The sequence below is a fragment of the Carettochelys insculpta genome, chromosome 3, assembly GCF_033958435.1.
Source record: "Carettochelys insculpta isolate YL-2023 chromosome 3, ASM3395843v1, whole genome shotgun sequence".
NCBI classification, from domain to species: Eukaryota; Metazoa; Chordata; order Testudines; family Carettochelyidae; genus Carettochelys; species Carettochelys insculpta.
This window is the reverse complement of record NC_134139.1, coordinates 76,868,954-76,882,817: the sequence shown is the minus strand read 5'-3', so window position 1 is coordinate 76,882,817 and position 13,864 is coordinate 76,868,954. Positions and strand designations below refer to the sequence as shown.

At 43.5% G+C, this 13,864-nt stretch overlaps 1 protein-coding gene and 1 long non-coding RNA gene across 2 annotated transcripts in view; one reads left to right on the top strand and one right to left on the bottom strand.

Annotated features, from left to right (window-relative positions):
* Positions 1-13,864, bottom strand: part of LOC142010342 (uncharacterized) — a 206,402-nt gene that overhangs the window by 104,754 nt on the left and 87,784 nt on the right. The window lies entirely within an intron of this gene.
* Positions 516-4,505, top strand: MAP10 (microtubule associated protein 10). The gene has a single exon (XM_074990162.1). It carries the CDS (start codon positions 551-553, stop codon positions 3,188-3,190), a length of 2,640 nt encoding a protein of 879 aa, XP_074846263.1. The 5' UTR covers positions 516-550; the 3' UTR covers positions 3,191-4,505.

Here is a 13,864-nt window from a genome sequence, read left to right as displayed (position 1 = left end):
GCAGAGCTATGTAAATCTTGTGTCTGAGCGATGGGCGTCTGCCTTGGTCAGGTTCCTCTAGCATGGTGGGACCCAGGCAGCTGAGAAGCAGGGACTGGGTAGTCCTTGCCATACATGCAGTGACTGTGGCTGGGCACATCACTCTGGGGCTGGCTGCTACCTCTGGGGCCTGAGTGGTCCAGCCCATGCCCTGCCCTGCATTGCTGTCCCTTCCCTGAAGTCCTGATTCCCTGGCCAGCAGCAGCCGGGAACAGACTCAGGTGCGAGCAGGTTGCTGCTGCAGTCACCACCAGGAGTCGCCCTCCCAGCAGTAGTGCAGACTACAACTCCCAGGGGGCTTTGCGAGGTCGTCCGGCCGCCATTAAACCCGCTTGTGCGGCTCCCTTCCGCTGTCCGCGGGTCTCCACACTGCTCTCGCGGGAACTTAATTTACCCCCCCCCCCCCCCCCCCATTTCGCCAGTCCTATTCCCTCTCGCACCCTACCCACTCCCTCTCGCGAGACCTGAATCAGCCCCTAACTTCCAACCCGCCGCGGGGGCGCCCCGGGCTATGGCGACGGAGGCGGGCGGCGCGCGCGAGGGTCTCTTCTCGCTGGAGCTGCTGGTGGAGTGGGTGCGGCTGGAGCTGCCCCCGCGCGGCCCCCTGCGCCCGGCCGTGGCGCTGCGGCTGCTGGACTTTCCCACGCTGCTGGTGCGCGCGCCCGAGCCGGGCAGCCCGCCGGGGCCGCTTGTCCCCTTCGGCCGCGGCAAGTCCTGCCTCTTCCGCCTGGCCCCGGGCGCCCTGCGCGGCCTGCAGCTCCACGCGCTGCTGCTGGCGTTGCCCGCGGGGCCCGGCGCGCCGCGGCTGCTCGGCAGCTGCTGCGTCCCCCTGGCCCCGGCCGCAGAGGACCTGCTGCGGCCGCCGCAGGGCGGGACCTGGCCCGACTCCCGAGGCCGTAGGGGCCGCTACCCGTTGCGAGACCTCATGGGGGAGCGGGTCGGGGAGTTAGCCCTGGGCTACCGCCTCAGCAGCTTGGGGCCTGCCCTGGTGGGGCACCTGCCTGCTGACTTGGGGCAAGGGGTGGCTGGGAAAGAGCTGCCGTCCAGTCCCCGCTGCGCCCCAGATTCCCAGTGCAAAAGTGAGCCCAGGCTCCAGGGGGGACCCGTGGAACAAGAGCCTGGACTGGCCTTGTCCGGTGGCAGCGAACCCGAACCCCTGCACAGGGAGGAGGTTGGGGAGCTGGAGTCAGAGCCCAGTGTCCAGCCACCTTCACCTGGCAGCCAGGCCTCACTGCCCCCTGGGGAGGAGGAGGTGAAGGAATTGGAGATAGAATCAAATATCATCTGCCCTCCCCCCTTGTACTACACGTGCCTGTCTGCAAAGCCCCTTCCAGCCCAGGCCCCTGGGATGATAGTAGTTGCTCAGCCTCCAGTCCCACAGGAGCAGATCCCAAATGTACCACCGCTACCCGTGCAGGAAGCTTGTCCAGATAGAGGTCAACCTGCAGGAGCCTTAGCCCAATCGCTGGGTAGTACCCAGCAGCTCAGAAACACACTCTCAGAGCTGCCTCTGCTCAATGCTTTGCTAGTAGAACTGTCTCTGTTGAACAATCAAACCCTGCAAGTAGGACCATCTGCTGTTCACCCACAGCTGGCCTGGCTCTATCGCAAAGTGGAAGAAAACACAGAGGCCTCAAGTCCTCCCAGTGAAAGCAAAAGGCCAGGTAGGAAAGATAAGGAAACTATTTCTAACCCTAGTGCAGGATTCAAGAGAAGCCAGCAACAGTTTTCTAAATTTGGGTCTTTTGCCTTACGAGAACCTGGAACAGGGAAAGGAACCAAGAAATATGCAGTATCCAAGAACAGTGGTTTTGACAAAAAGAGTGAAACCAAAGAAAATACACCCCAAAGAAAGAAACTCTTTTATGGACTGACAAACACCCTAAGGTTAAGATTACAGCAGACCAATCCAGATATGTTAATACTTCATGAAAGGAGAGAACAATTGAGAAAGAGGCAACTGGAGATGGGCAGAGGAGAGAAGAAAGGCAAAAGCTCTATTTCCAAAAGAAGTCTATTCAGAAACACTGCTGAACAGTGTTTGATGTCTTCCAGGCATCCTGCCAGGGGAGGAATTTTAGAGCAAAATACTCAGCATGATGAAAATATTGAGACTTTAATACAAAGTAGTGTTGAAAAAAATTATTCTACCATTATAAGGGAAAATATTTCTGAACCACGGAAACATGCTGCCTATAACAGGCCAAACAATCATGAGGAAAACACAAAGGAAGAGAATCCATATGAAGTGAGTACAAACTCTTCAATTGAAGGAACTACAGTTAAAACTGCTTACAAAGAAAAGGATATGGAAATCCATCTGCCAAGAGCTTTCACACAGGATACCGATGCAAAGAGAAATAAAACAGATGAGGAAGCAGTACGTGATATTCATGACAAAGCCATGGATGACTATAATGCTTCCATATTAGGCTATCATCAACCAGGCTCAAACAGTCTTGAAAGTAATCCTGAACTCAAGTATTCAGATGATTTTGTAGGCAGCCCTGAGAACACAGCCTACTCAGAAGATTTCACCAGTGCTGACTATACTGGCAGAGACTCAGTAACTCTCGATAGCAGCCCAGAACCTGCATTGGTAAGCCAAAAGCATACTTGCTCGGACATGGAGTCAGAATCCAAGAAGTCCAGAATTTCTGAAAAAAGTCTGAGAACTGAAAGTATTTCAGCTCCTGTACCAGTTGCTTCAACTGTGTCTCCAGTCCACTCTCTTAGAAGACTCCATGACATAAAAGCAAAAAAACAGAGTTCACATGCAGCTGTCAGTATGTCCGTTAGTGACTCCTCTCCTGCAGGTTCATTAGAGCAGGAGTTAACTTCATGCAACAAGGAAGATAGCAAGATTGACCAAAATATTACCCATGCTCCTGATGTGAAGAGTAAGCAAGCTAATTCTGATATTAGTAGTGCAGTAAAGGGCCAAACCTCTTTGGAAAAGAGCCAGTCATTGAGGACATCTCAAGTTAGCTCCTACTTGCCATCCAACATGTCTGATCTTGAACTTAGTGGTGTGGAAAACAGTATATCAGACAAGGAAGAGGATGACGACTTTGGGACACTGAGTATTCCCAATCAATACAAGCACATCAGTGAGCTAGTCGTAAACAAGCTTCCTGGATATACAATGTAATCAAAATACACTTTTGGTCAAACAAAAGATGTTTAACTGTTTATTTTTATAAATGATATTAAATTAAGGTATTTGTAATTGTGTATATTAAAACACCAAATGTAAATGGCTCTTAATTTAATAAATTGCTATTTAGATTTTTATAGAAACATTGTAACTTAGGTTCAAACTACATATGTTGTATACACCAAACTTTACAAAAAGTGCTAAAATACCTCTTATTTTCAATAGCAGGAATGAAAATGGAAGCAGTAAACTTTCCTAGACTATCCAAAGTCTAGTGTCAGGAGACAATATTAGTGCTAAAGAAATAATCATGGAGTTAAGTTATGAATATAAATTTTGTTTAACAATTTTTACGGACTGATTTTTAAAACCACATCACCACCTCAGGAAATGTATTTATTATCTGAAAGTATAAAAATTACAATTGCTACTTAAATGTGCACAGGAGCAGTAGGAGCATAGGAGGAATTATGATAGTCTCATCTGACTTACATAACACAAACCAGAAGTTGGTAACCAAAATAGCAAAAAGCCATTTTTTCTTGAATTTGGTGGAAACTCAGTATTTCAAGAGCTGCAGTGCATGTGAATATGAGACAGCCCTTAATAATTAACATCAGCCCATACTTGTGTGGAGAGTGGAAGACAGGCTAGTTTAGATTGTAATACATTTTGACTGCCTCAAAACCCTTCTGAATGTCTCTCATCATTCACTTGCTGACTAGAAAGACATCAGTTTTTTTAAGATGCCAAGCTATGGAGAATGTATACCCCTCACCACTTGCTCAATGTGTATTTCATTTCTAGTTTGTGTTTTTTTGACCTCCAACTAATGAATAGTTTTATCCCTTTTCTGCTTTTTGATTTGGGATTATTTTTTTAAGCATTTGCCCATAACCATTTTCTAAATTTCAGAGGCATTCTCCCTTAGGTACCTTTGCTGACTTCGTAATGGTCTGTGACTACAACTCAAAACTGCTGCTTTAGTATACATCTTCACAATTTATCAGCAGAACTTTTGTAGCTGAGGGTATGTGTAAATAAAGCATCCATCTGAGCAACGCAAGTTACACCAGCATAAGCCTGGTGTGGACAGCTTTATGTTCAGGGAGAGAGCTTCTGCTGCTTGCAAAGTGTTGAGAGCTCTTTGCTGTCAGAGAAGAGCAGCGTTATCAGATGCAATGCTGTAATGCACCTGCAGTACCATACGTGTATATGTGTCCTTAGTTTTTTGTTTTCTCTCTTTTTAAAATATTTATTTATTTAGGCTCCTTACCCCTCCACTCCTTAGGAGCCTCAGTCTTGGCTTATGTTCCCTTCCTTGACTATGCTTGTAGTTGCTGTCACTTATGCTTGTATTTGTCTGTCTTCAGCTTTCCTCAAGCCTAAGTTACTTCCTCACCATTTCTCACTTTTAAAATATATATGCTTTAGTTTACTATGGAAACTGACTCCTGCACAAACACCTTCACATGTCATGGAGCTAGTCTATAAGAATGTTTAGTTGCATTTTTTCCACTTTTATACTTAGTCTGCTCTTACTCCCATTAGTTTTTTTTTTTCCCCCTGCACCTGTAAGTTAATATCTCCTTGTACTATCTAAATCACTTTAGCTATGTTTACACTTCAGGATCAGTTGACAGAAGTTACTATTGGAACAGATCTTCTGACAAAACTTCTGTCAACAGAGCGCATCTTCACACAAGTGGATTGAAAAACGATCCACACTAAAGGAGTGTGGCCAGACTGCCGACAGAACAGCCAGCTGGAAGCACAATAGACAGGGCTGCCCCGTGACCTGGAAGCCCTATCTGTTGACAGAGGGCCTCCTGAAGTGGCCACACAGCTGTTTCATCAACAGAATCTGTTGAGAAAGGCCTTCTGCCTTGGCTGGGGGTGGGGAGGAGACGCAGAAGTCTGTCAACAAAAGTGCAGAGTTCTGTTGACAACGTATTTTTAGTGTAGATGCTCTGGGTTTTGTTGACAAAAAGCCTTTTTTGTCAAAGCCTCTAGTGTAGATGTAGGCTTTATAATTACTATAATCTAATGGGAGTATTGAAAATCTATTAGAATCTGAAACTCATATGCATTGTAGTTTAAAGACAAGAAAACATGGCTCCTGTACCTAAAGTAAACTATAGAAGAGCTGCATGAAAAATTTAGATAGTTTGATGAAAAACGCAGTTTTGGTTGATCAGAAACTACTTGCAGGTTTGACATAAATAGTTAACATGGCCAGAAGGAGGCAAATGATATTTAGTCCTGTGGTTAGGGTGATGGCCTAGAGCAGAGGACACCTATATGCTAACATGACAACTGAAAATTAGATTTAATGAGCCCTTTTACATTTTTATTTTTCCTATATCTACACTCGCGCATGTGCGCACACGCACATACTTTTCAAATAAAATGCAGCTAGGAAAGTCAGTTTGTGCTACTGCAGGGAAAGATAGATAAATGGAGTCAGCCTAATTTTTACCCTTCAAAATGCTAGCTTGTTAGCAATTTGAGTAAGATCAACTGGATATTAGCAATGCTGTTAAGAGAATTCAGAGCTTAGTCTAATCATCAAATAATTGTCCAGTAAGAGAAACGGGATATTTTGTTTCATTAGTCTATTACTGAAGTTTTATAAACCAAGTATGTTGGAAGTGTGTTTTAGTAATACGATGATTTTCTGCATTTCTATGCAACAGAACAAACCAGGGCTAGTAGTTACTGTTGTAAGAAATATGAGAGTAAGAGGGAGAGGGGTCATTTTGCATGAATCTTAGATAATATACAGATGACAGTTTAAATTGGTATATGTTATGTGGCTCAGGGTTTTGAATAAGCCAGCCCTCTTAGAACCCTATACCAACCTAAGTGCTGATGTGGACAACAGTCAGTGGGAGAACTCCTGCCAACATAAATAGTGCTGCATGTGAGGGCTGGTGTAATTAGGTCAATAGGAGAACTCCATGAGAGCAGCTGCTCTAGAACCAATGAAGATGCATCACAGTAAACTGTGTAGTGTAATCAGCCTTACACTTACAGATTCAACTTGGCTTAGTAGTCAGTCACCTTGGTTGTATGCACAACTTGGATTAAATGTTCTCATGACCAAATTGCTGGCATCAGACAAGCTTATAAGAAGGGATCTCTTTATATTTCGCTTAGCTGAACAAATTTTTCAGTAAAGCATTTTTTAAAATTAAGAGCAAGATCCTGGCCGGTCCTCATGCAGGACTGCAGGGCAGGATGTGAGGGAGGGAGGAAGGATCAAGTGCTATCCTTGTGCAGCTTGCATAAAGGCTGGCTAGATTTACAACCTCGGACCTCAGGAGCACAAGGGTCACTGCCATCCCAAGAGGTGACAGCGTAGGCAGAGCCAAATCTCCATTTCCCATCTCTTCTGCGCTGCCAAGCACTGGAGGCTTTCTGAATGGAGGGTTGCAGGAGAAAGATGTAGCAATCTCTCAGAAGTGGGCATTCTTCATTGAGCTCTGTGTTATGTTCATGCCTTGAAAGGCATAATTTAGCCTCAAGTGAATATGAAAGTGCCTGGTCAACATCCCTAAAGATTTTGACCCACACACCAGATACAGAATTTCTTGAACGCCTCAGGAGAAATGTGCGTCCACTCTCCCCCCTTTTGTGTGGGTGAGGAAACAGTTATTTCTTATATCCTTGTTCTCTACTAAGATAACCATAACGGTTGCCATTGTGTGCCCCATCTGATGTAGGCACTTGCCCCACAGGAGTAAATTTCACATAGGCCAAACAGCTGCCACATTGCAACAGCTTTCAATCACTATCCTCCTATAATGGATTAAGATGAACAGTTTGAAGGCAACAGGTTGTGCAATTCCCCTGAACTGGCTGTTCTTATGGCAAAGTGCTTTGTAAGTGTTATATGTCAGAACAACTAAATTAACATTTAAAGTGTAATACAGAAGCATTATGTATGTCAAAAACTACTGATTTAGCCTCCTGTATCCTTCTAAGTTTAAAAGTAAATTGACAAATTATGTAATTTCTTAAAATCTAGTTAACCTTATAAACCTCAAACTTTAAAAATCTCTTATCTCTTCTCTACTTAAGCATTAACAAACTACCCCTTGGTTACTTCGAATGCATGCATTATACATTTAGTATGGCATATGCTACTTCGCTCTTCCATAGTTCACACATCTAATGTAAATTCTTTAATGCTTGAAAATAAACAAATGAAAAAGTGAAAAAACAACCAAACATTACTAAACTGTTCAACTGCTGCTTTCTTTGTGACTTGCAAATATTGTGCATTAAGGCCCTAATTCTATAAAATGCATGGTTGTGTTTAACTTTACTACTGCAAATAGTCTTGAAAAATCAGGGGGGCCACTTGTAGAATTCCAGTTAAATACATGCTTGAACATGTGCAGATCTGGACCCTAGCTAAAACTAATCAATGGATGTTTATGAAGAACAGTTTTCAATTACCTAAGCTGGATATGATTGAACCAGTTAAAAAAATTAAACTTTAACCAAAAAGAGCTAAACTATTTTTTTTTTTAAAGCTAAATGTATTGTTCAACTCTTCCACCACCCCCACGCCCCTGCCCAACATGCTACAGTTTGTACCTCCATCACCTGGAATTCTCTCATCCCACAAAATCCATAATCCAGCGTGATTTTAGTTAGCCAGACAGCCACTTACGCATCGCCAAGCTTTCTGTGGTCCATAAAGTTTGTTTGTAGCCACCACTTCTGGCTCTCAGTGTTTTTTGCTGCTATTTAGCAGTAATTTACCCCTAAATGTCTTCTAAGAGCCCAGTAAGCAGTGGTAATGTGCTAGACGACATTGACCTCCCATTGTCTGACACATTCTCTTTTCCTGCATTGGTCAGGTCCCAAGGGTGCTGGACGAGAGAGTTCAGCCTGTAAAATCTGGTAACACTAATACAGTAGTTTGTTATGGCAAAGCATGTAAAACTTTACAAATATTCCATCATTGTTTATTCAGGTAAATAGGTAGCCTATATAATAAAACTGGAGGAAAGCCCAATATATCAAGTATTGACAAATCATTGGCCACTGATCAGTATCATTTTCTCCTACTCTCCCCCTCTCCTTGACTCATTCCCAATAGCTTACTCCCTTGCTCCTGCTCCCATGATACCAAACACATCTGGAGGCAGTAAAACAGTGATTTCCTCCATGACACATTTGTTGTCTCTTTCAACTGTAACACTTTCCTGGTCAACTTGTACCATTTCTTTATTCAATGGCTACTGTGCCTACAGTTCTCATGGGAGGGGTTTGATATGCTGCAAGTTAGACATAGCTAGAAAGCACTGAAGCACTATTTAATATAAGGATTATCTAGGTCTAATTTCAGCAATTGTGCAATTAGATTTGCCATTGAAATTATTGCACTGAGGTTTGCACTGTTCATAGTTTATATTAGCCTGGGACCAGGTATTTTTATGACAACTAATTTTGTATTAGTTCTACTTATCTTTGTTTTAATGGATATTCTTATATATAAATTGCCGCTCACTGTTTCTAAATTCCATGGGACTTTATTTTCTTTTCCATTTTCTCAGCATTTGTCACAGGCATGGCAGCTACTTTATTATTTGTTCAGAGCTTCCAGGTTGAGTCTCTAGACATAAAGCTTATGTTCATAATCTCAAAGGTTTTGTTAAATTTTGCATTACAGCACTTGCATTAGCTTCTGCAAAGAGTAATGCTGTGTATTCCTATCTGAGACACAAACTTCTAAATATGATGGCTGTGTTCTTGATATACATGGTCCAAATATTTTTCTTTTTTTCCCCCACTCCCCACCACCAGATTGCCCTGCTTCCACTAATTTTTGAAAATTTTAGCTTCCAGAACATGTTAGATGACTGAAGCTCATTACTTTGAAATAGTAAATTGCTATTACCTCTAGAAGCCTGTTAAAATAAATTCAATTACATCTGCTATTCCTATCTGTCTCCAAGCTGTGGGCATTTTTATTTATTTAACTCTCTCTTTTCCTTACCCTTATTGTCATTTCAGCTTTGTTCCTGAGATTTCCTCAAACCTGTTTCACATACTTGACTGAGTATATGTTTCCTGTATACACGGATTTGCAATTTTAACAATACTCATACATGTTATATCTTCATAGCTGGCATATCCTTAAGTAGCATGGTTACTCCTGTTTTGGTTTGGGGTTTTAGTTTGTTACCCCTGAACTTCAGCTACTGGGGTTTTAATTCTTTCTTTGATTTCATGGTATCCTTTAGTAAGTGTTACCTAAATTTCATACTAGCGTACAGATCCATAGATCTAGAACCCAGGTCTCCAGAGCATGGGGTAATTAGCACTCTCACATTGACACTCAGAGGCCATGCATGAAGAATTGGCCAAACAGGCCAATGGAACAGCACCCTGATTGGCCTATGTGTAGTATGTAAACCTTAAAGCTGCCCAAGGAAGTTGTCTGGGCAACCATACAGGCTTCTGTGAGTCTTCACATTACTTTCCAATCTTCAGTCTCCAAACCTGGCCTGACACTGACCCTGATTCGTGCCTCCTGACCCCAGTCTGGTAACTACTTCTGAAATTTAATCTCTGGTTCTAGCTTGACTCCAACTTTTATTTGTTTTCCTACTGACCTTGGCTCTTGCAGCCACTCTGGTCCCTACTTGCTGACCACTGCCTTGTGTACCACCTTGACGTCACAACAGCAACCCAGCAGTACCCACTAGGCAAGACCGCCTACACCCCAGTCCCTTATAGTTTATTCAGACCCACTTTGACTCCTTTCATGGAACTACATTAGCAGGGGTATGTAAGGGGCAGGTTTATCGTTATCTATGGTACTTCATGAGGTGTAAGATATACAGGAGAGGGTCACAAAACTTCAGAGTGAGAGCCATCCACTATGGGCCTAGGTGATGCAGCTCCTACCAGAAAAATGGACACTCTGCAAGCCCTGTCTCAGGAAGAGAAGGTCTGATTTAGGCTCATGTTGGACTATTGTCTTCCAAACAGAGTACTATAGTAACAAACATCTTTGATGGTAACTGCCAGACATTCAGGTGGTTTCTAAAACATTTTCCTGTAGTGTCCTCAAATGTATCCCACTGACTAGGCCAGAGTGAAACTGGCTATCAGTTTACTAGCTAGAGAAGAGCTGGAGCTCAGCACCTTAGTGTTAAACAACTGGAACCCCTTCCTGGGAGCATTTTCTTCAGTTTTTGATGATCACCACAGAGTGTCAGGGAAGGGCACACTATGAAGGCTCTTCAAAGACCAACTGCCTCATATGTTGGCCACTTCTGACAGCTTGTGACAGGCATTAACTAGAACTGGCAGTCCAACTGTACCAATTTCAATGTGGACTTAATAAAAGATGAGTTAGTCTGTGTTGCATTCTCTCATCATTCTGAAAGCCTTCACTGGTCTCTTTCTCCATAGTGACAACTAGCTGCATCTTGCTTACATACCATGCCAAAAACCCTAAAGCTCAGATCGTGACTGGGCCTACCAAAGCTTGAACCTGGAAGAGAAGAAACAGTAATGGTGTAATAACTTGTGCTTGTTTTATGAAGCTATGAGACATGCCTTCTTATCTTATTCTGAGGATGGTGACTGGCAAACAGAGAAAGGAGTGAACACAATACTAATGGGAGTGAAGAGAGGTGACGTGGTATCACCAGGGCACTATGCTTCACAAGTATCCACAGCCGTTGATGGAAACGTTACGTGGCACATGCTGGTCCTCCCTACACTTCTTAGTACTGGTGCAGTTATGTACCATGAATGGAGTAAAGTTGATTTACAGTTTATAGATATCACAGTTTCCTGAGCCCTGTGAATCCTCCTACAGTTGAAGGCTAAGTAGATATTGTAGCCACAACTGACAGGTCATTCCTGTCCTCAGGGCTGGAGATTCAGGAAATGGTACCATTAGAGGCCATACATCAGGAAATATTGCAATGCAATGTGATTCATTCTCTCTAACACTTCCCCTGATTCTCAGCACTACCTGGCACAGTAGCATGACCCTTGCATCTCCTGGCAAGAGAAATATCAGCTTCTCCTCTGAACATTGTCAAAGGGTCTTTTTTTGTAAACTGTTGGCTCCAACTCCCTAGACCTAGACTTACGCAGCCAATTAGAGGCAATAGCATCTGTGGGAAAACCCTGGACAACAGCCGTTATACAGAAAGAACTACTCCCAGGTCACCATCTGAGCCTCCACTTCACTGATAAATCCAAGATTCTGAGGACCTTTGTGAAAAGAGAAGTAGGTGTCTGTGCACCAGGACTACAACTGCTCCATTGACCTAAAGCGTGGGGCAAAGGTCCCTTACAGATGGATCTATGCAGTGACAAAGCTAAATCTGGCAACCCTTTGTTCATACATCTGAGGCATCTGGCCAACAGTTTGGCCAGCGCTCAATCTCCCTGGGAGATTGTGGACCACAAGCTAAATGAGTCAACAGTGTGATGCTGTTGCAAAAACAAACAAAAAAAAAAGCAAACATGATTCTGGGATGCATGAACAGGTGTGTGGTGAGCAAGACACGAGAAGTCATTTTTCCTCTACTCTGTCCTCATTTGGCCCCAGTTGGAGTATTGTGTCCAGTTCTGGGCACCGCATTTCGAGAAGGATGTGGAGAAATTGGAAAGGGTCCAGAAAAGAGCAACAAAAATGATCAAAGGTCTAGAGAACATGACCTGTGAAGACAGGCTGAAAGATATGGGCTTGTTTAGTTTGCAAAAAAGAAGATTGAGGGGGGACATGATAGCAGTTTTCAGATATTTAAATGGGTGTCATAAGGAGGAGGGAGAAAACTTGTTCTTCTTGGCCTCTGAGGATAGAGCAAGAAACAATGGATTTAAACAGCAGCAAGGGAGGTTTAGGTTGGATATTAGGAAAAAGTTCCTAACTGTCAGGGTGGTCAAACACTGGAGTAAATTGCCTAGGGAGGTTGTGGAATCTCCATTGCTGGAGATATTTAAGAACAGGTTAGATAGATGTCTATCAGGGATGGTCTAGACAGAACTTGGTCCTGCCATTGGGGCAGGACCTGATGACCTCTTAAGATCCCTTCCAGTCCTAGTATTCTATGATTCTATGATAGTCCTTTTGGTTGTTAATGGAAAAGAGACACACTATACCTCTTGGTTCAGAAGATAATCTGCAAAGTGATGAGCACAAATCAGTGTTTTTTGCCCCTAATCTCAGAGTTGTGAGATTCTATTTACAACACAGTGTACATTAGGGCAGAAGATGAATGGGAGACTATCTTCCAAAGCTGCCATGGACACTGTGAATAAATTTCAGTCTGATTAATGCTCCCATTACCTTTCAGCACTTTGTGAATTATGTGTTTAGAGACATTCAGGATCAGTTCTTTAGACCGTTTCTTAGCAAATCAATTCAGTCACCTTCAAATGTAGCTCCCCTGTCCTCCATGTCCCCCCACCACAGCCTTATATGAGGATTTCTTTCTTGATCACTCTGAACAGTCACCCCAATAAGTCCAGCTCCAAGGGCATGAAGAATGTTTAGCCTGCCCTATCACCTCTAGTCTAGACAATGTATTGCTTCACAGGTTGTGGGGGCTATGGTCCTGAAACAGCTCCTAAGGAATGTGCTGCCCACGTCCATACCTTGATAAAAAGGCTCCATCGGATAACGTGGGCCTGGTGTTAACCCAGAGGAAGAGCAGCCCAAAAAGGAGGGTAATAAGAATCTACAAGACTAGAACCCAGGTCTGCAGAATCTGGGGCAGTGCATGTTCCTACATCACTGCAGGCAGACCACACAGTACTACCTACAAGGAGCATCCTAGAGACTGAGCACCACAGGAAACAAGGCCCAATGAGGCCAGACTGACACACTGCAACCCCTTATTGGCATAAGTTTACTATAAAACTCTGGAGGGTGCCCATGAAATTGATGGGGCAATCATGCAGACTTCCAACAGACTAGCTGTGACTCCTGACTTTGCTTCACTCACTGACCTTCAGTCTCTGACCCTGGTCCACCACTCTTCCCCTTTCCTGTTTCCCAGAAAATTTATTAGGATATTCTTCAGGAAGCTATGTAAGGTGCATATGAAAGTCTCACTGCTGAGTCATTGCGTGAGGTCTCCTATTGTTTTTCAATCTTCAGTTTTGCAGGCGGGGCCTTCGCTGTTGATTCAGTTTTCCTATCAATTTATAAATTATACAGCCTAGTGGAGGAAATTGCTAATAAATATCTGTGACTAACACTGTTCTTAAATTTTAAAATTACGTTCTAAAAGTGTATTCAGTTACAGTTATGGAATAAGGAAGAGGTTACAAAAGTGACAGGCTACATAGCATTCCTCTTATGAGAGAGGTGCAAATGAGGGAACCTGGAATTGCAAATGAAGTGCTGATTTACAAGTCTCGTGCTTAATTTGCATAATCTTGCACAATCATGCTGTCGGGAGGGATTTTGGCAAAAAATAAAAAAATCCAGCCATATAGACAGTGTTCTGTCAGTAAAAGCCCGCTTCATTGACAGACCCTTATCCCTGGGGAGGGGGGAAGGTGTATGGGGGTTTTCACCAACAGAACCCCATCTACATGGCTGGGTTTTTTCCTCCAAAATCTCTCCTGACAGTGCGATTGAGAGAGATTATGCAAATGAAGCACAGGATTTGCAAA